The sequence below is a fragment of the Glycine max genome, chromosome 17 (genome assembly GCF_000004515.6).
Source record: "Glycine max cultivar Williams 82 chromosome 17, Glycine_max_v4.0, whole genome shotgun sequence".
NCBI lineage: Eukaryota > Viridiplantae > Streptophyta > Magnoliopsida > Fabales > Fabaceae > Glycine > Glycine max.
The window spans coordinates 10,150,289-10,177,193 of record NC_038253.2 but is presented as its reverse complement, the minus strand read 5'-3'; the positions used below and the strand labels follow the sequence as shown (position 1 = coordinate 10,177,193).

At 33.9% G+C, this 26,905-nt stretch overlaps 5 protein-coding genes across 5 annotated transcripts; 2 read left to right on the top strand and 3 right to left on the bottom strand.

The window, feature by feature from the left end:
* Positions 1-580: 580 nt before the first annotated feature.
* LOC100813548 (GRAS family protein RAD1) lies at positions 581-2,427 on the top strand. Its single transcript, XM_003550815.5, has one exon. The coding sequence runs from the start codon at positions 648-650 to the stop codon at positions 2,190-2,192; it is 1,545 nt and encodes a 514-aa protein (XP_003550863.1). The 5' UTR covers positions 581-647; the 3' UTR covers positions 2,193-2,427.
* A 4,265-nt stretch (positions 2,428-6,692) lies between these two features.
* On the top strand, positions 6,693-10,929 carry LOC100811753 (nucleoside diphosphate kinase 2, chloroplastic-like). Its single transcript, NM_001254588.3, has 7 exons — positions 6,693-7,059; positions 7,150-7,206; positions 7,389-7,475; positions 8,812-8,892; positions 8,991-9,103; positions 9,234-9,283; positions 10,670-10,929. Exons 1-7 carry the CDS (start codon positions 6,832-6,834, stop codon positions 10,735-10,737), a joined length of 684 nt encoding a protein of 227 aa, NP_001241517.1. The 5' UTR covers positions 6,693-6,831; the 3' UTR covers positions 10,738-10,929.
* Positions 10,930-11,266: 337 nt separating this feature from the next.
* Positions 11,267-14,017, bottom strand: LOC100811233 (uncharacterized). The gene is made up of 2 exons (XM_003549790.5): positions 12,040-14,017; positions 11,267-11,892 (listed from the first exon to the last, which is right to left on the bottom strand). Exons 1-2 carry the CDS (start codon positions 12,131-12,133, stop codon positions 11,471-11,473), a joined length of 516 nt encoding a protein of 171 aa, XP_003549838.1. The 5' UTR covers positions 12,134-14,017; the 3' UTR covers positions 11,267-11,470.
* A 133-nt stretch (positions 14,018-14,150) lies between these two features.
* Positions 14,151-22,179, bottom strand: LOC100813009 (uncharacterized protein slr0889). Its single transcript, XM_003550814.5, has 12 exons — positions 21,785-22,179; positions 21,575-21,703; positions 21,164-21,358; positions 20,237-20,284; positions 20,032-20,160; positions 19,031-19,155; positions 17,780-17,890; positions 16,658-16,766; positions 16,311-16,429; positions 15,357-15,510; positions 14,663-14,807; positions 14,151-14,485 (listed from the first exon to the last, which is right to left on the bottom strand). The coding sequence occupies exons 1-12, from the start codon at positions 21,905-21,907 to the stop codon at positions 14,445-14,447; spliced, it is 1,428 nt and encodes a 475-aa protein (XP_003550862.1). The 5' UTR covers positions 21,908-22,179; the 3' UTR covers positions 14,151-14,444.
* An 811-nt stretch (positions 22,180-22,990) lies between these two features.
* LOC100810692 (probable 26S proteasome non-ATPase regulatory subunit 6-like) lies at positions 22,991-26,656 on the bottom strand. The gene is made up of 8 exons (NM_001255742.3): positions 26,420-26,656; positions 26,235-26,349; positions 25,098-25,188; positions 24,873-25,018; positions 24,559-24,778; positions 24,330-24,438; positions 23,931-24,099; positions 22,991-23,834 (listed from the first exon to the last, which is right to left on the bottom strand). Exons 1-8 carry the CDS (start codon positions 26,553-26,555, stop codon positions 23,660-23,662), a joined length of 1,161 nt encoding a protein of 386 aa, NP_001242671.2. The 5' UTR covers positions 26,556-26,656; the 3' UTR covers positions 22,991-23,659.
* Between the last annotated feature and the right edge of the window lie 249 nt (positions 26,657-26,905).

The following is a 26,905-nucleotide window of genomic DNA, read 5'->3' as shown; positions in this document are numbered from 1 at the left end:
AAAATGTTGAAGCCACCTCTCACCATGCACTATACAATAAGTTGTTTTAATATAAAGTAACTGATTTGATTGGTATTGAATTTAATTTTCTTAAATAAAATAATAAATTTAAATTCTGTGAAAGAAAAAAAATTAATTAAAAGAATTTATTTTATTAAAAGTGGTGGATCAAATTTTTTCTAAAATTAATAATCGATAGAATGAATATATATTTGGTATCAATAAAATAATAAAAAAAATTCAATATGATATATTGCATGGTTCTCTCTCTGTAAAGGACAAACTAGAAAGGTACAAAATGGACAATGTTGTTTCATTACGGAATATATTATGTAGTGGCTACCAATTAGCGCGTAAAACCGTTCAGGAGAAATTCCAAACTCCTAGGAAAAACATGCTTCGGGGATATCTAATTGATCTGTGCAATGCTGAATTTTCAGGTGACAAAGATAACTTATGGTACATATTTTTATGTATATCTAGTGAAAAATCATAGTAGTTAACGACTTCACGCGTCTATGAGGAAACCAACACATCACCTCCGTGTGCCTTTATATACTGACATCATTTGGACGAACTTTCTTTCAGAGCGTTGTTGAATATCTTTAGAAAGAAAAGGAATAAAAGGTTGCAAAGATTTAATAGAGATGGCCCCTCTTTATAGTGCCTTCAACGGCGAAATCGATGGCGAAAATCTCCCTTTAGCTTTTGATATCTGGGCAACCAATCTATGGGCCTATGGCTATTATCCTCATCAACCTGCTATATCGGAGAATAGTTCTTCTAAATTGGTTGATTTCCCCTTTTGCGATGGCACCATCATCAGGGATAACAAAAGGGTCAAGAGAACCGTGTGTTTCCCCATTTATAACAGCGTTAGTTGCCATAGTTTCTTCAACACCAACAGCAGTAGTAGGAATAGCATACCAAAACTCCACTTCAGAGATCACATACGGACTTACACTCAAAGATATCTCGCAGCTGAACCCGTAGAGGAGGCATCAGAAGATACAAACAGTTCAGAAAGTAGTGGAGGCGAAGAAGATGGGTGTGCTGATGGAGTGAGGCTTGTTCAGCTTCTAATAGCGTGTGCGGAAGCGGTGGCTTGCCGCGACAAGTCACACGCTTCCATATTACTTTCCGAACTTAAAGCGAATGCTTTAGTGTTCGGATCCTCATTCCAAAGAGTTGCTTCCTGTTTCGTCCAAGGCCTCACCGAGAGGCTCAATCTGATTCAGCCCATCGGGTCCGCGGGCCCGATGATGGCACCCGCCATGAACATCATGGACGCCGCCTCGGACGAAATGGAGGAAGCATACAGGTTGGTTTATGAACTGTGTCCGCACATCCAGTTCGGACACTATTTGGCTAATTCCACAGTATTGGAAGCCTTTGAGGGTGAGAGTTTTGTCCATGTCGTGGACCTAGGCATGAGTCTTGGTCTAAGACATGGACACCAATGGAGAGCTCTGATCCAGAGTCTCGCCAACCGTGCAAGTGGCGAACGCGTTCGTCGCCTGCGGATCACGGGGGTGGGACTCTGTGTCAGACTTCAAACCATTGGAGAAGAACTCTCCGTATATGCTAACAATTTGGGTATCAACTTGGAGTTCTCAGTGGTTAATAAGAATTTGGAAAATCTGAAACCAGAGGACATAGAAGTGAGGGAAGAAGAAGTTCTTGTGGTGAACAGCATTCTGCAGCTTCATTGCGTGGTGAAGGAGAGCCGCGGGGCTTTGAATTCGGTGCTGCAGATGATTCACGGGCTTGGACCCAAAGTGTTGGTGATGGTTGAGCAGGACTCGAGTCATAATGGACCCTTTTTTCTAGGGAGGTTTATGGAATCATTGCACTATTACTCTTCAATTTTTGACTCGTTGGATGTTATGCTGCCAAAGTATGACACTAAGAGGGCAAAGATGGAGCAGTTTTACTTTGCCGAGGAAATAAAGAACATTGTGAGCTGTGAGGGGCCGTTGAGAATGGAGAGGCACGAGAGGGTGGACCAGTGGAGAAGGAGAATGAGCAGAGCTGGGTTTCAAGCTGCACCTATAAAGATGGTGGCTCAGTCTAAGCAGTGGCTTCTCAAGAACAAGGTTTGTGAGGGTTATACTGTTGTGGAAGAGAAGGGGTGTTTGGTTTTTGGATGGAAGTCGAGGCCTATTGTTGCAGTTTCTTGCTGGAAATGCTGAGCTGAATCATCATCAATCTCCACTGTCCCAGCAGTTTAAAAGTTGGTGTCTGGGATCAATGTCAATAAATAACAGTTTCATGCGAGCTGTTGTGTGCTAGAATAATTGGTTAGGACCCAAATTGTGTTGTTCAACACGCTAAAACTTTGGGTGAGAATAATGTCTTTTATCAGTAAGTGTTGTGGCTGCTCGGGATCGAATAGATGAAATAAAGTGATAACTTGTTTGGTGTGCATATGGGAGAAATGTCAAATTATATGGATAGCATTCATATGACATAAATCCACAGTTTCTAACTGTACAATTTTTTAAAATAATTCACAGTTTCACACTGAATATTTGACATCGCACAGGATAAAAATGTGTAATCTAAAAAAGAGATAGAGAAAAAAAAATAGATTATAAAAAGAATAGTAAAAATACAATATAATATGAATGTAATGTTACTTAAACATTTAATTATTTATTTAGTACATATGCTTTTTAACCTTATTTCTTTTAATTTTCATAGTTAATAAATGAATTTTTTAGTATTTCAAGTTTATCTTTTAATGTTTAAAATGTTTCTGCCGTTAAAATTTTTTAACTAAGAAAATTTTTGGAAATTAAAATGTAATCTTCATAAATTAAAAATTCACTTATTAAACTTCATAAATTAAAAAATCACTTATATTAATTTTTTTAAAAAAATTCATTGAATTAAAAAATCCACTTGTTTGGTTATTTATAAATCAGTGTTGTTATAACTAATTATATAAAAAATTATCTTTAAACGTGTTAAATGAAAAATATTTATATATTTTTTCATTTGAATTGTTTAAAAATTATTTTATAATAAATTATAAAAAGACTTAAGATTAGTTGCAAATTGCAATGATTGATTTTATACTCAACTGTTAAAAATAAAATTTATTTTAAAAGTGATTTAATATCTTTTAATCATTTTCAAATTTTACTTGTGATTAAACAATATTTTTACCATAAATTTATTTGGCTTAATTGCTCAAAATTTAAAATCTTCAATTGTTCAATTTTGGTTATCAAGTTTTCTAAATTGTGTAATTTTTATCCATTTATTTTCTAAACAATAAATATTTGACAAAAGGAAAAAAATTAATTCTTATATTTTGGTCAAACATTTAGTTCTATATTTTCATATTCGTATTGATGAATTTAATTCTTACCATGTTTTTAAAGAATATTTACCATGCATTCATACCTAGGTCCACAACATAGACAAAATTCTCACCCTCAAAGTCAAAGGCTTCCAATAGTGTGGAATTAGAGGATCGGTGTCTGAACTGAATGTGCGGACACAACTCATTCAATATAAGCACATAACTTTACTTCTTTGCCTTGTATACTTCTATTATTTTGGCTTGCGGACTAAGATAATTAAGCATATGAATGGTTTTGTAGTCCTTGTTTGATTTTAAACTTACAAATTGATTTTTGGAATTTCTAGTGAAAAAATACATATATTTCAAGGTAAATATGATGTTCATATTAATGTGAGCATACATCTCATTCGTATTTAATGATTAAAACCAATTTTACTAAACTCTAAAGTAAGCAAACACACAAATATCTTACCTTGGCTCCACTCGATCACCATTTTCAATCAGCAGCATAAATCTCCATGATGTAATCAAGTTATCCTTCTCAAGATTGAGAAAAAAAGAGTGAGTTAGATAGTTATCTCTAATTTTATGCAACACATTTTTTGAACTAATTTATGCAACACATGAATGATGTACGAATTTTTTATATAAAAAAGCTATACAACAAAAAATGGAGATAGAAAGAGAAAACTAGAAGAGACTCTGTCATAAGTGATGTGATAAAAAGAAACAAAGAGAAAGAAAAAAAATGTTATAAAAAATATTTTTCTAAACAGTATTATAAAATAGTTAACTTATTGTATGAATATTTGAATAGTTGTGTAATCTCTTATACCTGTCATGTTGCAATCCGTATCATAGTATCGTATGCTTGTTTGCTATACGACTACTGTATATCACTGTCATCTGCGATCCTCCACCAAATATGCGGCCATATCATCTCCCCTGGAGTAAATATATATTGGTATTTGTGTGATACCCACTCCTTTAACAATTATCATCCTTAATTTAATTTGATAGTGTCTTCATACTTTTATTTTTAAAAAAATTAAGAGAAATCATTCACGTTAAGGACCATGAATTCATGATCTTAATTAATAAAAAATAGTATTATATTCTCGAGTCTTAGATATCCGTGTGTTCTAGCTTTGGCACTTATCTCATATATTTATCCTGTTAGTCTCTAACAGAAGAATGCTCCATTAATTTTCTATCTTTCAAATATATTAAACATACCATAATGTATTAAAAGCATTTCATTGCTTTTATACCCTTTTTCCACACACGTAAAATAATTATATATAGCGAAAGAAACGCGACTTTCCTCACCAATTAAAGATCGGGAGTCAGTGAGTAGGTTCTTCACAGCAAGGTTGTCACAGTCTGCAGGAAGCAGTGGCTGGCTGGGGAAAGAGGAGCCAATTATAAATACCGAAGATTGGCTTGAAGTTCAGACAGTACTGAAATGGAAGGGTAGAATTAATATTCATGTGGTGTTTTTCTCACTCTTAATTGGCATTGCAAATTTGCAATTCCTAGCTATTGTATTTGTATGGGCTTGGCCTTTTATATCTAATGTGACTTGTCGTTAAGTGCATGTGGAGGCTACATGTTTCACGGGAGTGTCTTACCATGCATACATATATATATGGTTCTCTCCTGAAACGGACAAAATAGTAAGCCACAAAATGTCGAAAATAACTTGGTAATAACAGTAGATCTGAATTCGACAACAATTAAATAGAGTTCATGAAATTCCAAAATCCTGGGAAAAACGATGCCTCGGGGATATCTAATTGATCTATGCTTTGCTTTTCAACAGGACAAGTAGATAATATATTCATGCTACATAGTACATACTCGATCTTGTGTATCTAATGAAAATCATAGTACTTAACGTCCACGAGAAAATCATATTTGTTTTGCTCTTGTTTGATTAGTTGGGTCTGGGCCTTTATATACTGGGATCATTTGGAGGAACGTTCTTTTAGAGCATTGTTGAATATCTTTAGAAAGGAGAAAAAGAAGCAAAAGGTTAATAGCGTATTGGAAGTTGAGGTTGGTTTATAAAATCTGCGCCCATATTGGAAGCCTTTGAGGGACTGATATTGGAAGCCAATCCATTGAGAGTGAGAGTTCCCCTGATATTGGAAAGGCTAATCAGGAAAATAATTTTATATCTTGAATCAACTTTTTTCAGAGTGCAAATCCAAAATTTAAAGGAAGTGTATGGAGAAATTTATGGGAGCAGGAAGAAAGAACCCGTGGGGACTGATCCGAAGCCCTCCTTGTTTGATCACTGGGCTTGGCCTTTGCATTGCCAGACTCCAAATCATTGGTGGTGTGGTGAACTCTCAATTTACACAAATAAATAATGCATTAATTTGGAGTTAATGGTGGCACGCTCAGAAGAACTTTGGAAAATTTTGCTACATGAATCATGAATCATGAATGCGTGATACCTGTTTGGAGTGGTAGTGAATTTTTAGTTTTTAGTTTTGAAATACAATTTTTATAACGTTGAGGTTCCTTGTGGTCAAATAAAGTTTTTTTAATGATTTTTTAAAGTCACACTTTTTTTTTTAAATAAAGTCACGTTGTTATGTATCTATCATGATTTGTTTTATATAATTGTACAATAATTAAGTGATATTCAACCATGGATCTAATTCAATTAATTAAAAAGAATATATAAATATTATATAGTATAGTATTCAATAATTTTTATAGATAAAAAGTGACATATTATGAATTAAGTATGATATGCAAGTGATCCGTGTACTTGATGATAAAGAAGAAGAGTTTAATCACTTGTTAATTTGTAAAAACATCAAGAGATGTGAAATTGAGAAAAATTTCAATTTTTCCTTATTCTTAATTAAATTATTATTATTATTATTATTATTATTATTATATATATAATAATATAATAAAATAAAAAAAATAATTTTATTAAGTTGCATACTTGTGTTTAACTATATTATATATGAATTTTATAATATCAATCAATGAAATATTTCAGTTATTGTATTTGTGTTTTTGACATACATATAAACAATAGAATACTCTAAACTCATTTTTGAAATTAAAAAACTGTTTTAAAGTTAAAAAAATGATCAAATTGACATAAATAATTAATTAAAGTAGCAAATAAGTAAAAAAAAAACAAATTTTATAATTCTTTTTAGTTTGAATTCTGTTCAAATTGAATAAAACAAATAAAAATTATAATTTTTTTTAAAAAAATATTTAATGCAACGGGCTAAGCAAGAGACTTGAATAGGAGACCAAGGTAACCTGAAATTATTTCAGGCACATTTGATGATTTTTATAAATAATAGTATAATACTACCAACGAAACCATATTTGTCAAAAAGAAAAAAAATAAATTAAAAAGTGGCTTTCTTTCTTTGCTACCGCATCCAATTAAACCCAAACTGGACACAAGAAAGGAGCGAGATAGCGAGGAAATTTGGTTCTTACTTCTTACCCGCAGACAGAGGAAGGAAGGGAAATAGATGGAAGCTGTGTGTGGAAGTGGAAGCAGTGTTTGGGTCACATCCTCCCTTACACGCTCACCCAAGATCACACTCCCTCTATTCCGCGCCAGTTACCAGCACCTAACAGCATTTCCTTCACAATCCCTTCTTTTCTCCTATCACCCTTCTCGCTATGCTAATGCTAGAACCCTCCGCGCCAGAACCTCCTCCAAACCCATTTTCCTTCCCCACTTAATTGCTTCTCTGGTTTCCTTTTCTCTCTTTTAACCATTTCAATTTTCTTTGTCTAATTTATCCCAAGCTTCATCTGTAATTGTTAATTATTCTAATGGGCAGGAACAAGTTGACCAGACTTACATTATGGTGAAGCCCGACGGCGTCCAACGTGGCCTCGTAAGCCTCCTAATTTTTTCACTGCAATTTCATCTGTTCTTCTGGTTTTAGGAATAGAGAAAAAGAATAATTGAAGTTTAAGCTTAGAATTGTTTATTTGTTTTTTATATGCTGATCTTTAGCTCATTGGTGTTTTGGATAATGGTTACTTATGGCTGGATACCTGTGCTTGAGAATTTTAGGTGGGAGAAATTATTTCTAGGTTTGAGAAGAAGGGGTTTAAGTTAACTGGCTTGAAGCTCTTCCAGTGCTCAAAGGAATTGGCCGAGGTTAGTACTCGCTGCTATACTTGCTTGTGTGTATATTATGTGTTGAGTGCAGTGGTTTTTCTTATTGTTGGGATTATGGGGTTCAGGTAGGAAAGGAGGAAAAAAGAGAGATAGAAGGCTCCCGGTAATATTTTCTAATTTCTATCTAATTGATATGGAGTATAATAATGTTAATGATATCATATGATATAAACTATTAAGTCAATAGTCCAATTCAAACTAAGAATACAGTAAACCGTAATAAGGAAATATGATGAGAAGATTGATTCTTTCCTTGGTTAGAAAACTAATTGATTCCTCAATATGTTCTGAAGATCTTCTAAGATGTTCAAAGATACACAGAGGATACAATGGTAACACTCCCTCTATAAACTAGCTTGTTACAAAATACAAATTAACATAAAAATAACTGCAAGTGGAGTAGTGCATGCAATGGGAGATGTGCTCTTGTTAAGGTGCATACCAAGAGAGGCACCTTCATTAGGGCACACAACAGGAGAGGAGCCAAACCACATTTTCTGTAGAGCTAATCTGCAAAAGGACAGGTTGGAACGGAGCCAACATGCTGTTTGACAGGTTCAAACAAGGTCAATCTGTGGTAAGAGCAGGTCTGCAACAGAATTCTACAGTTCAAAATGTAGCTGGAACAGAGTGATAAAAGATGAGAAGAAAAACAATATATGGGTTTGGTGGAGTTGAATAACTATTTAATGAGCTCCATAAACTTGAGACGTGAAACGCTCTTCAAGGTGGATACCAGGCCTGATATGGGGTTTAGGTGGGGAAGGAGGAAAATAGAGAAAGGAGCCTCCTAATAATAATCTATTAAATTAATAGGATATATAATGATATCAATACAAAATATTAACTCAGTGGGACTAATTATATTAATGATACAATAAAGAAGATTGTTTTTCCCCATGTAAACAAAGAAAAACAATTAGAATATGCAATATGTTAAAAAGATCTTTTAAGGCTTTTCAAGATACACAGAAGATATTATGATATATTCTAACTATTATATCATCTGAAAGGTATGTTAGAATCATTTCGTGTATACGATTTCAATAGAACATTAAAAAAAAACTTGTCTAATAATTGTTAACATATGCTATTTGATTTGATTGTAGTTTCATGAAGTGCAACAATATGGAATGCTTGAATAACTGATTCCAACCATCCAATTACAAAATCTCTTGTATCCATGCTTAAATTATTGATTACTGAACCATATGATGTGGACTTACATCTTGTGTTTGCAGTATTGTTGTTCTACTGTGTTTTTTAATGTACTTATTATATTTATTAGGCTTACTGTGACTGTTTATGGTTCCAGGAGCATTACAAGGACCTAAAACAAAAGTCATTTTTCCCTAAGCTGATTGACTATATTACTTCAGGTCCTGTTGTGTGTATGGTATAACTTGCTCCTATAGAATTCCAATTTCACCTGCATTTTTGCAATGTACCTGCTGAATTTATTTTCTGGGTTTCATATGATGCTATGTTTGCAAGGCTTGGGAGGGTGTTGGAGTAGTGGCATCGGCACGCAAGCTTATAGGGGCTACAGATCCTCTTCAAGCTGAACCAGGCACAATAAGAGGAGACCTTGCTGTTCAAACAGGAAGGTAAGGCCTTTTTTAATTTTGCATCCGACTTTCACGTTTGAGTGCCTTCACTCGGTCAATAATCAAGATAGGCTTCAGAGCATCTGTATCAAGATTTAGGATTGACAATATTTTATGTTGAACTTGCCAGGAATGTTGTTCATGGCAGTGACAGCCCTGAGAATGGCAAGCGTGAAATAGGTAAGGTCTCATAAGCTATCCAGTTTAACCCAAATACTTGTAATAAAAACAGATGTGAATTGTGAAAGAGAATAGAAAAGTTAGCCATTGATTTAAACATTAGAAGGGTGCAGAAATGCAGAAGTATTATGGATAAACAATAAAGTTTGAATTTTAAATTTTATTCACCAGCTATAGTTTCTGCCATGCATTGCTTTGGTGACAAGTTTGAATTTCCAAGAAAAATTTATGGAATTGACCCATCTTAGGACCTGAACTTTGCAAATATAAAAAGATGTTTTATTGCAATGCTTAATGCTGGTGATTATAGAATGTTTTATAACAATAAGCAATACCTTTTAGAGTAGTGATTGTAGGAGTGATTTTGTGGTATTATGGTAAACTTGAGATTTTTGGTTAAGTCATAAAACTCTAGTAAACTCAAATCATAAGCTTCACTTGCAAACTCTTCAAAATTAATTGTTTAGAAAACATATCTTAGTACCCAAACATAAGTTTACCATATCCTTACTAATATCCAACATTACAACTTCATAATAAAGCAATTTAAAGTATTAAAATATGTCTCTTAAAAAAAAGTAAAGTATGAACATAATTCAATAATTGACCTAACTGTAATATTATACTTAACCCAGCACTTGATTATTTTGTTGTTGGACAAAACATGATAAAATTAACAGTGGAAACTTCAAACTAGCATTATAATCCCAATATATGTTGCTAAACATTGAGCTACTGAGTATACAAGAACATCATCCAAAACTGTATATTTTGAGGCCAAAACCATGGATAAATCCGAGTCAGTAACTTCAACGAGTGTACTTGATTTAACTCATTTGTATTCTTTGTGTCATATGCTTATAAACTCACAACTGTTGAGAGTTAAGCTCAAGAATCAAGATACATATCTAATCAAGATACATGCAATTGTAATATATATTGAATATTGAATACATTATTTGGTCAAGATCTATGCAATAATCCAACCCATTGTTATGAACTTCTAGTCTTCTACCATCAAGTTTGCCAGTAACTCAATTGCTACCTTAGACTATTAGCTTACCATCTATATTGTTAATAATGCAATCATATAAAATTATATACTTAATCTTTTGAAAATGTCTTGCAAACCAAATAATCTTGTGTTAAAGATAATAAATGGTTACTTTTCTTGCTCTATTTTGTTGACTCTCCCACTTCCTTGATTATTCTTTTAAACGAATATGGGTGGGGGGTGACTTTTTTTCCTTTAATTCTTGGTGTAGTTTTGGGTGGATACAATTGAATTGGGCATAATTTTTAGTAGTTAGGGGAATTTGGGCAGCAATGTAAATGTTACCCATAATAATGGGATTCTTGATTAACTGTTATTTCCATGTATGGCAGCTCTATGGTTCAAGGAAGGCGAAGTATGCGATTGGACCCCAGTCCAATCACCATGGCTGAGAGAATAATAAACCACAGATGCCCAATTAGAATGATTCTTGCCGTTTCTAGGTTCAATAACTGCATTAATCGAGTTTAAACAGTAACTCAAATTTTGTAAAATTTTGCTTTTTGACTCGGATTCTCCAAGCCTATTCCTGGCATTACATTTTCTGTTTCTATCAGATTTGAATGGGTCATGCGATGTTTTGTTTTTTTTTTTATCAGCATGGGTCATGCGATGTTACCTGAATACTAAAGTGCCACTGCAACAGGCACTAGCAACCAAGAGTTGTAATTTAAAAAAAAAAATAGAAAGTGCATACAGCACATGCACTGAAAATTTACTCTTGAAAATACAGCTGTGTCGATCCAGTTAACAAAATTGATGAGCAAAACAAGAAAAAAAGGGGGAAAAGTTTTGACTGAGTTAAGTTCGGAGAATTCATAAGAATTCAATGAATGCTTACAAAAATACTTAGTGATTACTCATCAACCAAATCACTAACCCTAACTAAGCAACTTCATCTAATTTTTTCACTGGAAACACACTCTTAATTTACCAAACTTTGGTATATGAAAACAGTGTATCTGATATTACGATACATGGTCCACACACGAAGTGTAACCAGAATGGGATACAATACAACACAACAGAAAATATTTAGCATGGAATTTAACTGATAGCAGTGGAAGCAATAAATATTTGCATAACCTTGGCACAATTGCTCATTCCCGTACTTCCAGGTCATAAATTCACCATTAATCCAACATTTCACAATCTTCCAAAATTCGAACACCTTCCACTTCACCTCTGTAATCAGATTCAACAGAAGTTGATGAGATAGATTCAGAACTTCCATTCCCCGTTGATGCCGTTGCCTCTTCGGAAGAGGACACACCGGCGTGTCCGGTATCCTGAACTTTGAAGAAATATAGAATGGAAACGTTGCTTTGCTTTCGCTGTTCCGAGTTCCCACTAGAAACGTGGTCACTAACCCTAGGTGAAGAGTTATCAGACTCTGTGTCCATCATCGTTGTCTCGGAACAAGAAGTGCTTGTTGCAGGATTTAAATCTGGCTTGAGATTTGCTTCTTCCGCACAAGGTGAATTAACTGAAGAATCATTTGTAACCTCACTTGTATCGCGTCGCGCACCAAGCTTTAGCTTCATGAGAGTAGCCTCTGAATCGAAATCAAAGCCAACTTATTAACAAATTTATACACAAACGCTATGCTTCATACTGGATCTGAACTTGCAGAAATTAAACATTGAAAATGATTTTATTTCAATTAAGCGAATTAACAAATGAACGACGAGAGAGAGAGTACCGTAGATGGAGAAGGTGTCGTCTTTGAGAATCTTGGACGGAGAACCGTCTAAGGTGTCGAGGGACGAAGTGGATGCTCTGATTCTGCCGAACATTTCCGATGCAGCAACTCGCTTCGGGTCGGGTCGGGTAATGTGCAGAGATTAGAGAAATGAAAATAAATAGACAGAGAGAGAAGCAGAATTTGTTGGCGCCCTTTCGGGATTGAATTACAGAGTTAAAGCGGGAATCGTACTCCGCACACTTCTTTTCCGTCCACTTGCTTGTGAGAATTTTATTTGCAGCTCTTTTTCGTCTGGGCCCAAGCCCATGTTACTGGATTGCTATTTACATAGTTCTTTTCTAAATACACCATCCCTTGCTTGTTTTTAATGATTATTCCAAAATTAGCTCTATTTAAACATGATGACTATGTTTTTATTTCAAAATTATTATTCGAGAATCTGTTAAACGACCGGAAATTTAAGGGCCATTCTCTGTTTTTATATTTTATTTTAAATTTGTATGAAAATAGAAAATTAAAAATAACAAAAAAGTTGTTTTGATTCTCTCTTATATTAACTTTTAAGATCAGAAAATAGTAAAAGTAATGTGACATTTTTGTAATTAAAAGTAGAAATAGACAATATTTTCTTAAACTAATCAGGCCCTAATTCCACAGGTATTTATAAAGAGAAATATTATGTGTACATTACCTCGCACAACAAATTTTAACATAGAGAGGGAGAATGAGAAATAAAAGATTTAATTAATGATGATAGAGAGAGAGAGAAAAAAAAATGTTTTCTATAAATTATTTAAAAAATTGTTGTACTGCTCTTTTGTAAATCATTTCTGAATTAAATTTTCAAAAGAATATTCAATACATTTTGATATTAAAGTTCCAAAAGGATTTCTAAAATTAAAATCTTTTCCAAAGTTAAACACAAGAATAGTTTTGAATAATTGACAAACATAAAAGATGCTGCAAAAAGATAATTCCATAACAGTTAATACTGCAAGTCAATGATGTCATGCTTCTGTTCCCGGCCGACCTACACAAGTGTGGTTCAATTTTTTTTTGGTATATACAAGTGTGGTTCAATTTATCATGTCGTTAAAAATGCGATGAATTGGAAATTGAATAACCCTCAGCTACGTACCGCAATGGGAATTGGATATAATTTTGCAAAACAATATTTATAAATTAAACTCAGACCAAGCAAAAGCTCTCTGCTGGGCCAACACTAACACTAAGAGATGAAAGCAAAGAGAACGAATGGGATTAGATATGCCAGTAGTCCTACCCATAAACGATGGATACTAATTGCACAGGGCAAGCTGAGATTGGATTGGTGTTGACTGCTGAGGGACTCAAAATCACTGACTGCACCATGAAAAAGTAGAAGCAATGTATCTCTATGTTGCTTTGCTTTTAACATGGAAAATCTGAATTATTGATTTTGACAAAAGTGAAGTCGAACTAAACATAGTTTTTACAGGAGTTACTTGAAATATAAGGAGAGGAGGGGTCTGCTAAATCTCCCCTTCAAAATGTTGTCATACTACTATTATTGTGCTTCCTATGAAACAGGTGCCTGCACAAGCACTGTATAAAATTCATCATGTGCATCCACTGAATAGGAAGTCATCTTTAACCGTGTTTCTTAAATTGTCAAGCAACATTACAAAACTTGTTTTATTTACCACTAGAGGAGTCTGCATAAGTACGGCAAAAAATTCATCATGTGCCCCACACTGACTAGGATGCCTGTTGGGCCATCTTTAACCGTGTTTCTTAAATTGTCAAGCAACATTACAAAACTTGTTTTATTTACCACTAGAGGAGTCTGCATAAGTACGGCAAAAAATTCATCATGTGCCCCACACTGACTAGGATGTCTGTTGGGCCATCTTTAACCGTGTTTCTTAAATTGTTAAGCAACGTTGCAAAAAAATTTATTTACACTAGATGAGTCTGAAACTGAAAGAGCAGTTAAATTTAAGCTACGGTTGCTTGTGCAAGTAACTCTTAAAACTTCAAGAAAAGGGTGGGCTACCTAAAGAATTGTGTTGAGTTGCACGGCTATTGATGCTCTTAATCAAGCATTCAAATGTAAATAGATTGCATGCTGTTGTTAAACATTCTTCTCAAAATTTCAAATAATGGGCTAATGGTAATGCAATTACTCGTTTGTGAAATGTGTACAACCTGGAAATATTCTTAATTCCCAAAAAAAAAAAAAAATTGCTGAGGCACCACAAAATCTTATTGTGATTGCCATCAATGTTGAACTTATATATCGTATTTAAGAGATAAAGTGAATTTACCTTTCTTCAATGTCGCACAAGAAATGACCAGTTAATCAGAATCAAGAAAACTCGATCGATCCAGACCTGCCTTTTTAGTTTCTCCAAATAAATATTTTACTTAACTTTTTGCTGCCTCTGGGGCTTAACATCCTTACCTGTGAAAACATCAAGTGACATCATAATTAGATGTAGTTGGTTTAGTAGGATGGAGAGATATCTGAATATGAAATAGACATATCAGAAGTGACCAACAAATGATAATAATACTAGAAATCATGCAAGACACCACGTCATTCTGAAATGTCTGTCTTAAGCAAGAGTCACAGTGCCACCTTTTAATCTGCCAGCTCGGGACAAAGCTTCTTCAGCGAAGGGTCTCCACTGTTCTGCACAAGAGTAATTGATTCCAAGTCCAACACTAAGTCCCCTCAGTAGATGCACTGTCCGAAGTACAGAAAACAGTTCTTCTGGAAAAGACTATCATAAACAGGCACAGAAAGAATTTAAAATTAAAGGAATAAAAAGTAGCAGCATAAATTAACAGGTTATTTCCTTCTTATTCTATCACTATAAATACCATTAACTAGCATGCATCAATAGTTACTACATTATTTAATAATTTGATTCAGAGAGCCAACATATTTTCATCTACTAACACTGAGTCGTCATAAAAAGGTTTGCCACCCCCAACCTTGGACATAAAAGAGACTAGACTTTTTTTCTTTTTCTTTCATATTTTAGTTACTGTAACATTCAAAAGCACCACACTATCGATACACGGACATTTCTCAGAGGTTACGAGGGGAGTTAACAACCTTAGATTTGTTCGAGTATAGTTGGACTTCCTCCCTTCGTATTCACCCCCCCTCTTTTTCTCACCTTAATCTCTGGTTTTTTACTTTCAATGTGTAACAGAATAACAAGACAAAATTTATACACTGATCTGTCCCCTACTCCCCTGTATGTGTGTTCTCCAAGAACAATTAAGAAATGGAAAGTTGGATTTTTTATCATTCTATAACATACCTGAACAGCAATTTTTTTAATTGAAGATTCCTCTGAGAAAGGTTGCAGCATTACCACTCCTGGAGGCAATTTTGTATCAAACATTGTTTGTGCTAGTTTAAACAATTCTTGTAGCTCGTTTTCACATTTGGTAAAGGTTTCTATACCAAGCTCCCTATAAAATAAAAGTAAGACAAGCAGTTAGATAATTTGATTTGAACATACCAACTAATTGAGTGTCATTTTCAATTAAAAAATTATGAAGTTGAAAGTCAACCGTCGTCCAATGAAGTTATTTGATATTTCACATAATCCATATTCTGGTGAAACACTTTAACATCTATAGTGAAAGATAAAATAAGAAAAAAATCAACTTTAGGAAAGGATACCAAGGTATATGGGCATTTTGTGATTAATGTTTACTATATTTCATATACATTCAGCATTTGAGGATTCAATTTTAGTCCAGACAAATTGAGATTCAACTCACAGTTTCTAGGATTTGGCTCCACAACAAAGTGAGAAATTACGGGAGGATCCACCCTTGACTAGAAGTGGGTTAAGTTAGGGAGATATTTTAATCTAAATTAAGGGTAAATACATTCTTACTTCCTCACTTTAGAAGAGCCAAATCCAGTTTCTTTTGTCTTGGTATAATGAGGGCAATTCAGAAAGCCATCAAATCTTTTGTTAAAAATGAAGAAATAAGTAATATAGATTTTTCATTTTTTCCAATATTCCCTTAATTTCTTTCTCCTCTCTAGTCTTCTTTCTCTCTCCTTGACTCTGGAATCTATTTGTAACCAAAGTCATATTATATTCTGCATCAATTAATCCTTGCTTTCATTATCTATTCCCAGCAGCACTGCTAGTTCAGTTTGTAACTTGGTATTAGCAAAGATATCTATTTATGTTCTTATTTTCAACAAACAAGATAGCATTATATAGATAAGACTTAAATGCATGTTTCAGTACCTATAGCTCTCTGCAGCTCTTAATGGGTCACCATTAGCAATCGCAAGAACTAGATTAGCATAGGCAAGCCTCAACTGATCTGGGAGATCCTTCACCTGTCCATAGTCTAGCAAGGCAACCTGAATTGAGGGAAGTTACTACATTACGATAGTAAAGAGTTAAAAAAAAAAAAAAAAATTAGACCCTGATGTCTATAACTAATTCTCAATATTCTACCCACTATTATGGTCATTTCCATATGTAATTCCTCTTGATTAAAACAACTCTACAATAACTGTAGGATACTCACCTAGAGATGAAATAACAGTTAAGGAGATATTAGAAAACAAATATAGCTGATGACTTGCCTCTGATCCTTTACAAATCAGGATATTTCCTGGATGAGGATCTGCATGGAAGAATCCACTTTTCAAAATCATTTGACCATATGCTAGAGTCAAGCTTTGAAGAATTTTCCTGCACTTTTACAAGTTAATAGTGTAATACACTTAAAAATGCATATGAAAAATCATCTATATTATAAATCTTCAGGGAAGAAGTTGGTGTTATTGTTATTAAAACTTCCATCTCCCCTTTGTTATCTGATTCTGGCATTTGTGTACATTGTAAAACAATCAGGAGTCAGGACAGCAACCAAATACGTTCAAAGTTGAATGAGTGCCAAGATTTATCAAATCTGTTGTATTCTTACAATTTGGTAATTTATGGTTCACCATAAGAAGTATAACAATTTTCTTATTTATTGTTTGCGCCAAATGTATGGCTTACATATTTTAAAAGTATAGGTTAAATTAAGCATCATTGTATATACATTTGATCATGGAACAAAAAATCATTGTAGGAATTCAATGTCAGATTGTTCCTAATATTGTATTCCCTTTTTCAATAGTAAGAGTTTAAAGACAATTATTATCCATATAAAATTCAAATGTCTTCATGTAAAAAAATAAGTGCAAGCAGACACTTTCATTGTTTTCTTCAGACTATGTTGCTAAAAGACAATGATTTGATTATTCATTATAGAGGTTTTGGCAGAAAGCATGCAAACTGAACTTTGGTTCATTTAGTTGGAGCTGAATGCTCACATCTTTAAGGGCATGTTGATCTCTTCAACTCATTATGAGATAGGATTAGGTTTGTGACATAACATTCTTCTGAAGGTTTATTCGAGAGTGGCCATTTTTTACATTATGACTACCACCTTGGTGCATTATTAATTTTGTTCTTGTTTATGCTGTCCTTTTCTTGTGGAGGACATCACAGCCCCTAGTTTTACTTTCCTTCTCAAACTTATTTTTCAATGTAAAAGACACCAATGAATAAATGAATAAGTTTATCTTGATGATTTAAAAAAGACGAGAGCTAAAAGCAAATGTCATAAGTAAGAATTTAGGCCATGTATAAGTTATTAACTGAAACAAAAGTGTGGTGTAAAAGACTACTTTAGGATATATAGCTCAGCAGCTTACTGTTTAGCTGCTGTTGCAACTTTGCCATGAGGATTTATGCCCCTCTTTGCTATTTCATCACCGAGGTTCATTATAGGAATCCCATCAATATATTCCATAACTAGGACCCTTCTGTAACATCCAAGAAGCACATTATTACTTAAAAAAACTTATCACAATATTCACAACTAAAATATGTGAGTAAAAATTTAACCAAGAAAAAAAAAAAAAAAAAAAAAAAAAAAAAATATATATATATATATATATATATATATATATATATATATATATATATATATAATTTGCTAACGTACACCAACTTGTCTTTTAGAAGGAGTACGCTAGCAACCTGCACACGAGTGTATTTTAAGATCAATCGTAGTTTTAGTTTGCTAACACTTTCCTTCTAAGAAATAAGTAAGCATACATTAGCAAACCCCACAAGCATTTGTTAATGTACACCCACTTGTTTTTTAGAAGGAGTACGTTAGCAAGCTAAGTGTTGTACTTTTCTTGTCTAAATACACTTGTGTTAGCAACTTGCACACGAGTGTATTTTAAGATCAATCATAGTTTTAATTTGCTAACACTTTCCTTCTAAGAAATAAGTAAGCATACATTAGCAAACCCCACAAGCATTTGCTAATGTACACCCACTTGTTTTTTAGAAGGAGTACGTTAGCAAGCTAAGTGTTGTACTTTTCTTGTCTATTTGATTAAGTCATCATGATCAAACATGTAAAATAGGAAAAATATTTTTCCATAGTGGATATTTTTTTTATTGTTTTCAGTTTAACCTTGTTTTTATCAATAAAGGGTCTTTTTATAACATATAGAAAACTGAAACTTAATGATGACATGCTTGAGGCACAACATAGAATTATAGATCCTGATTGCTGCACAACTTAACAGTGCCCTACCATTCAAGTTTTTTCTATTAGTTTTACTTTTAATATTGTCCAAAATCCAAAAAACAAAATATTACCTAAATTACTCAATTTGCAAAACTAGTTTGCTAAAAAAAACTCATGATAACATACAGAAATTAGTAAAGCTGGCGCCAAGCCAACTGGCATTTAACATGTAATTTTGGACTTTGGGAACAAAAACTAAAGAAAATATCAATCATTTCTAAAACAGCCGTACGCACTAAGTCCAACGAATTAATAGCTAGCACTACTCCATGGAAATAATATACCGAGTTAAGCATTATTGTCCATTACTAAAACTATCTTATCAAGATTATGTAAGATGATAAACTGCATAATATACCTAGTAACCATATCATGTATTACTCGCGGCACCAAAACAGGAGACTTTTTGTTATTTTCATACAAGAACTTTCTAATCCTTTGCATCGCATTAGCCTCCCTTGTGAAGTCAAATTCATATCCAATCTAAAATGTCACAAATTATCAAGTAGATGTTCAGAACTTGTCATGATAAATTGCAGGAAGAACCTCAATATTAACATGACTATGAAGCTATATAAGCATGGAAAAGAAACTAAATAATTTATAAAAATTCTAAGATAATCAACTAAAGGTAGAAGGGGGTAAACCGGTGGTGTTTTCTCAAGCATCAAACTATGTTGTTCATAAATAAAGCAATTTTAGTCCAGTATTCTGTACATGATTTAAATGCTAATAAAAGATGCTTGTTCGGATTTCTTTACAGAAGCAATAACTTGGTTTTACACAAAATATATGTAGCAAAAACAAAGGAAAGCCTGCTAAAGGGTAAATTCCTATTTTCCTCCCAAAACCTCCATAGTAACACAATTTAGGAAAGAAAAATCAGTGATAATAGTCGCATTCATAAAGATTTCAGTCTAAGATTTAATATCAAAATACTCCAAGATACCTCTGAAAGAGTGATGACATCTTGCCCTTGGACAAAAAAGTCATTTAATGTTACTCATTCAAAAGCACAAAACAATTAGGTAAAAAGGTCAGGTATGTTTGGAACTTCCTTACCACTTGATTGTATAATATTCCTTTTAACTCATTGCATGTTTCTAGTATGAATTGCATCCAAATTCTAAAACCAATCTGTCATACATTTCACTATAATGAAGGTACACAATCCATTTTATTCTTAATAGGAACTTTCTACATTAATCTGTAATCGAAAAACAAATCCAGCAATATGTTTCTTCTTTGATTAGGATGCTACTAATAAACAAACCCATTTAAAACAGGGGAAGAAAACAGGTGGGAATCAAATAATTCACATAGATTAAAGAAGAAATCTAGCAGAGAAATAAAGTCCACCTGTTTTTCCATTTCCTTAGTCACTGAATATAGATCAAATTTGATATCTGTTTTTTGCATGTACAATGCAAACGCTTGCAAGTTATGGATATCCGTCATCATCAGATCCTGAATTCCAGGATGTTGAACCTATTATATGCAAAAGAAATCAGAATCAGAGGTTTACTGGCATCTCAAATCCATTGGGCTTATTAGGTTCATTTACCTTGACAACAACATCACCTGTATCACCTTTCAGTCTTGCTCTATGAACCTAATATTCGCACAAGACATATGTCAGTTACAAGGTACTAAATCCTAATATAGAGTTGAAGACTGTTGCAAAATATACTTCTTTTAGTGACTAATCACCCTTCTGAGGGCTTATATGAGATATGGACATGAATATGAACCCCAAGAAGCAAAGCAAAAAATGATTAATTTTATAAGCCTAAATTGAATAAAAAAAATCCAATCATCATTTGATATTTTGATATTAATGTTGTTCCACCTTACCACCATGCCAGCCCTATGGCTGATCCACCTGAGTTTTACAAAGAGCAATAGGTAAACCATGTATCCCCTTAACCAATCAATTATTACCCAAGACAAGAAACTCACTACATAGCAAAGGAACCCCATATAAAATATTCTCCCATAACAGAATGGACACGCATTATCTTCCGATACTGTAACAGAAAATCTCACTAAAATCATTGCAAAGCATGGGCCAGTACATACACCTGTCCCCAAAATCTTTGCACCTTATAAATAGAAGTGAGCTTACTTATTTTTCAGGTATGTCTCTCCTTTTAGCTGAAAAAGTAAACAGTATAACCTCCTTTGGTAAACACTAACTAAGGTGTTGGATAGACTTGGAGTAGCCTTACAAGTTACAGACCCCTCCAGTGATCTGAGCAGCAGTAGCTGATCCCCCTCCCCTCAAAAGCTCCAGGCAGCAATTGGAACTTAAATTGTTATCCATAACTAATTAACTAGTGTCCTAATTAGTAATTAATCAGTGCAAGCATGCATAAACACTTGATCTTGGAGAAAAAAGAATACTAGTGCAATTCAAATGACAACCATTACCGAGGGGCAGGGCAATGATAAATAAGAATATAAGATAGCAGGTCAGAAGTTTGACATGGACCTGAGCAATTGAAGCAGAACCAAGGGGTTCGACATCGAACCTGTCGAAAACATCATTAATACCCTGTCCCAGCTCATTCTCCAGCACTAGCTTCACCACATCAAAAGGGGTTGGAGGAGCCCTATCACATAGCGTAACAAGCCGTTTCACCCACGCAGCCGGGGCCAAATCGGGCTTCCCAATAATCTGAGCAATCTGTACTACATTTAGTATCACACGTCAATTCCATAGGATGAGCAAAACAATCCAATCATAAGGGAAAATGCAAAAAATTAAAAAATGCCAAGTCATTAAAATCCTCCAAAAATTAAAGGCCAGGGTCCATAAAAGAGTCTCCTAATCGAGGAAAGAAAAGCCATTAATAAAATTGAAAAAAGAGGAATGAAAAAACAAAATGAAATGTTGGAAGACCTTGAGGAAGAAACCTCCAAGGTCATAGCACATGGAGAAAATCTTATCGGCGGCAAGCTCGTGCTGCCTCTCCCACATTGCTTCCTGCTTCTGCGCATCTTTGACGAAATTCACTCTCACTTGAAACACCTGAACAATGAAGACAGAAATTGAAGTGAAAACATGCATTATAAGAATATTAATGAATATAACAATGGTTGAGAGAGAGACCTTGTATCCGGTGTAAATGTCAATGGCTCGAACCCAGAATTGGAAGGAGCGTTGCCAAGGGCGGAACTGATTGGAGAGCTTATCTTTTATACCGTTGATATCGAAAGCAATAGGAGGCAACATGGTATGCTCCCACCAATACGATGTTGCAGCATATAATAATGTAATGTTTAATAAATTGCGTGCTATTGCTGCTGCTACGTTCTAAACTCAGTGAGTCAGTGTCAAGTGTGTGTGGCTCGTAAATGATAAACCAGCAATGGAATGGAATGGATACTATACAATTCTCTTTCTCTGTCACTTTTAGCACTTTGCTTGCAAGGCTGGTATTTGTCATACTGAAGAAAGAAAAAAAAAAAAAGTCAGAAGGTCGTTAGAAATAGAAACATTACTCTCCACTGGATAATTTTGCCCCTTGTCACCCTTTTTAATTGTTACTACTTCTCTTTTTAATTAGAACCACAAATAAAGGTTGGTTCCATTTTGTGTTTTCCTCGCCTCTTTACATCTATCTATTTTACTCTGTTGTTTTAGATTTTTAATTTAACTCGTTAAAATTTAATAGCGTTTAAATTTAAATTTATTTTGTAAATAAGAATAGTTAAAATAATTATTTTAAGTATTTTTAAAACTGGGTTTAAAACATTTTAACAAAAAGTGAAGATATTTCTTAATTATTATGTGTTAATTGTATTTATTTATTTATTACGTTTTGTAAATATTTTTTTATTTAAGTTTTATTTGTACAAAATTTAATATTTACATGTCAAATGAGTATAGTGAGTATAAAAGAAAGGAAAAAATGTAAAAATTCGTTTAATTGTGAGAATTGATGGGTTCATCAAGTTGATTTGATTTGGTGAAATTTTTAATATATGAAAGAGAAAGTAACTTTACTAAGACTTATGTTGAGTAATTTGATCTCTCTTCTAAATATTAAGTATTCTTATTTTTTATTTCTTCTAAATTTCTTTGTTTATTTAGAATATCCAAATACCATTTTTTTGCTGAATATACTAATACCATATTATCATCCAATTAATTCGGATCAAAATAATAATATGGAATTTAAATGATAAGTTTCTGTTTCTTTTTTGAAGGAGATAACTTTCTATTTTATGAACCTTCAAAAACATTTAATCTTTCCGTATCTAGTAGGGAGATTAATAGAAAAAATGATTTTGTGCGAAAATTTAAAGTCATTTTCCATCTCAAAATTTGGTCATATTTTAAGTATCATCATCAATAAATACATTACTAAATTTAGAGTAGATTCTCCTGTTCTAATACGCCAAAAAAATCCCACTAATTATACCCTCCTTAATCCTCCAAGGCATGCATAAAAAAATGATAAAAATCGCCTACAACCATGACAACTCACCGAGCAGTACTAATTAAGGCACAGCCTGGTAGTTAAGAAGAATAAAGAACAGAAAGCAACTCCTTCTAACCGAGGCACACTCAGTGATTATGCAAGTTACCAAGGGCTGTTTAGAACAGAAAGCAACTCCATCTAAATATTGGTAACACTCACTGATTATATAGGGTACCAAGTCCTCCGTTTCAACCTAGCAGGACTCGGAAGAAATCGGGTGAAGGGATAGAAGGGAAATCTCGTCGAAGGCAAGCACAATGATCAAACATGTGTTTGCATCAGCCAGTCATATCCTATACGCAATCAGATAAACAATTGAATACATTCATCACAGAAATAATTGAAAACTGATTGACATATTTGGATGCAGCAAGTTCAACCGTTCATATTTGGAAATCAAATGGACTACAGAAATGTATTCAAAAGGATGTCCTTCAAATTTGAAATTGTCATTATCTCTGCCTTTCCAGTAAATTTTAATCTAAAATGCAAGAGATGACCTAAAGATCTATCACACGTGACAATTTCTGGATCCGATTCAGCAGGAAGTCCCCTTGCTTAATAGTTGCTTGGTAAAGAGCATTCTTAGCATCAGGGCGATTAGTTTCAAGAACACCTGCAACTTTATCAATCTTACAATGAAGCTTCCCTGCTGCAATAAAACGTGATAGCTCCCTGGAAGCAAAAAAATGTAATGAGTTGCCTTCTATGACATCTAAAAACTAAACAAATACTAAGCCAAAATTGGGTTTGTGATATGCATTTACTTACACATCAATGAAATCTACTGTCACTCCAAAGGCTTTTGCCATGGCTTCAATTGTCACACTCTTGTAAGATTCCAAAAATTGGGAATAAACAACTGTTCTGACCTCCCTCATGTAATAACGGAAGTGTGGATGCAGATAGCGGTCCAACTTAATTTGCTCCGTCAGGCCAGCTGAAATAAATTTCAAAACAAAACAAAACTATTAGCCCAGAACCAACCAAACAGATAAGAATGAATTAAGTGCCAGCACATTGAAGTTCCTATTGTACATTGGATGATTTCCACAAATTGTCAAATTATATCACCAGAAAAAAAATTGCATACAGCATAAAGTGTCTCCAATGAAGAGTGAAAACTTCACAAATCACTTAATTACTGAGATTTGGCAGATGTCAGCTCACCAAATGCTGAGAAAAAAGACTTGTATTGGCAATCATATAAGGAGTTCAAAAACTCTGAAAGATATGGGATTTTGCCAATCACTGTCAAGATCTCTGGAGCATCTACTACCTGTGCAAATTAACGTAAGTTAATAATTAATAATATTCAGAACACTTGCCAAGAAAGATAAAACAACAGTAAAAAAGAAAAAGATAAATACTGTCATGATCACAAGAAAGATCAGCATACCTTTTGCTTTAGGGAAACTCTATCCAATGATATAATGCTGGTCAAAACAGTATAAAATATAAAGGTGTCATAGGGAAAAAGTTCATAGGTGGTGAAGGTTGAAATAGAATCCAAAAATAACTTGGCAGCCTTCTTGAAATTTCGAGTGGACATGCAGTACAGGCCTTCATACACTTTCAGCCTATTCTTCCTTTCCCAATCACCACCTTCCTCAAACAAGCTGCCACCGTGATGTAAACAGTTAGAAAACCAATACTTAACAGAAAAATATGGCAGAGGGCATAACTACAGATGTTTGTAATTCAAAGCATTACTTTTTGGCTTTGTCTATGCTTTTGGAAATGAGATCAAAATCCATGTCAAAGAAACCAAGCTGCAATGTATAAAACACCAAGTCCATTTTCTGGCCAACTGCAACTGTCTTGGTTTCTGTTACCTTCAGATGTTCCAAGGCTTTCTCCTGATACATAAGAAAGAACGCTATCAAAATTTGATTCCAGTAGCAGACAGGAAATAACCAAGTTATAATTGTTATATACCTTGTCCATAATCCGGATGAAAAACAAGGATTTTGCCAAATGAGCCTCACGAACTTCACTCTCTCCTAAGTTTTCCTCGGCATCAGCAATCCTAAAAAGAGGCATCCACATGTATTATCATGACTGCAAGTATTATTAGACTCGAAACTATTGAAATCATAGTTCACATCCCAAGAAATCACAAAATAGAAAATGCAATGAGTGCGATATATCTGTCCCAGTCTCAGCATTTTTCATTCTCCTAGTATCATATTTTTTAGTTATATGAGGATATACTGAAATTTCCTTGTTTTCACTCTAACAATATTGTTTCCAACCTAGAATAAAAAGAGAAATCTATCCTAAAGCATGTGAATCATTCATTATTGCTGTAGAGGTGGGCCAAATTTCATGCAAGATTCAAAACTTCTAGCCTCTACGAGATACAACAATGTTGTAGATGTGGCCCTCATAGACAAGTGGCAAGGATCATTATGTTTACCACAAATGTGTGACTTGTGGTATTGTATGTTCTCCAATAACTACCTCAAAGTTATTGCTATTGCATCTCTAGCTAAACTTTGCATTTGTTTAATTCCAATTTATTTCTTCTCTCAACTCTCCAACTAAGACTATGATATCATATTCTTTTCACTCATGGAACTCAACTTTTAATATTGAATTCAACACAAGAATTTCTTTCACAGAACATTATTTAGAGCAACTGCAATAACTTTGCTAGATGGGGAAATTTTAACTCTAGAGAGATTCCTGAGTAGGAGAATCATGAATCCATAACTTCAAACATACTTCAGCCCCAGGCATGCAGCACCTTATTTCTTAAATTCCATAACCTAGATACAGACCACAACCTAAGTGACAGACGCATAAGAATAAAATAACACGAATCAAAATACATTTGTATAATTCAAATAAGCAAATCTCATGAAAAACAGCGGGTTAATTGAAAAACATAATTAGCATATTAGAATCATATAATCATATATGCTACGGTGGTACAAGTCCCCATCACTACCCTTCAGATTCACGAACATTCCCAATTTAATCTAGTAAATTTCAAATCTCAAATCCCAAATCGGGGTCCAGAGAAAGCATCGTAGTTAAAGTAAGAGAGGACGAGAAGAGAGAGAAACTCACTTTTCGTCGAGCTTGGTGAGCTCGTCGTCAATTTTAGCGCGCATAGAGTCCAAAAGGGCACGATCCAAGTCCAACACGGAATCAGCGACTAGGGTTTCGTACAGAGGGACCATATCTGCACAGAAAGGAGAGTGAAAACACGTTTCAGATGAGAAAAATCGAAAGGGGGTGAGAGGGGGAGTTACCGTTTTCCTTGACATGAGTGAAGACATCCTCTTTGTAGCGAACCTTGTCAATGTCTTGCACATCGGGTTGCCGGAGAAGGAATAGCTTGTCCGCGAGCACCAACTGTGGCTGCTGAGAACCCTCTTCTCCTTCCATCTTCTCTGCCGCTTTCGCTCTTGCTCTTGCTCTTGCGTTTGCTTCCTTTACCTTCCTTCCTCCAAATACACTTTTTTTTCTATTTGTTTATCATTTATATATATATATATATATATATATATATATATATATATATATATATATATATATATACACACACATATACTTAGCTATACATATTTATCAGATCTGGTTGCCAATCGAGATACTGGTTTAATAGGTGGATTAATAATTGATTCGATTTAATTCGGTATATATTAAAAATTTAAAATTAAATATGTGTTTATCTTATTCAAAATTATATAACTAACATTATTTGAGTAAGAAAATTTCATCCATACAACAAAAAC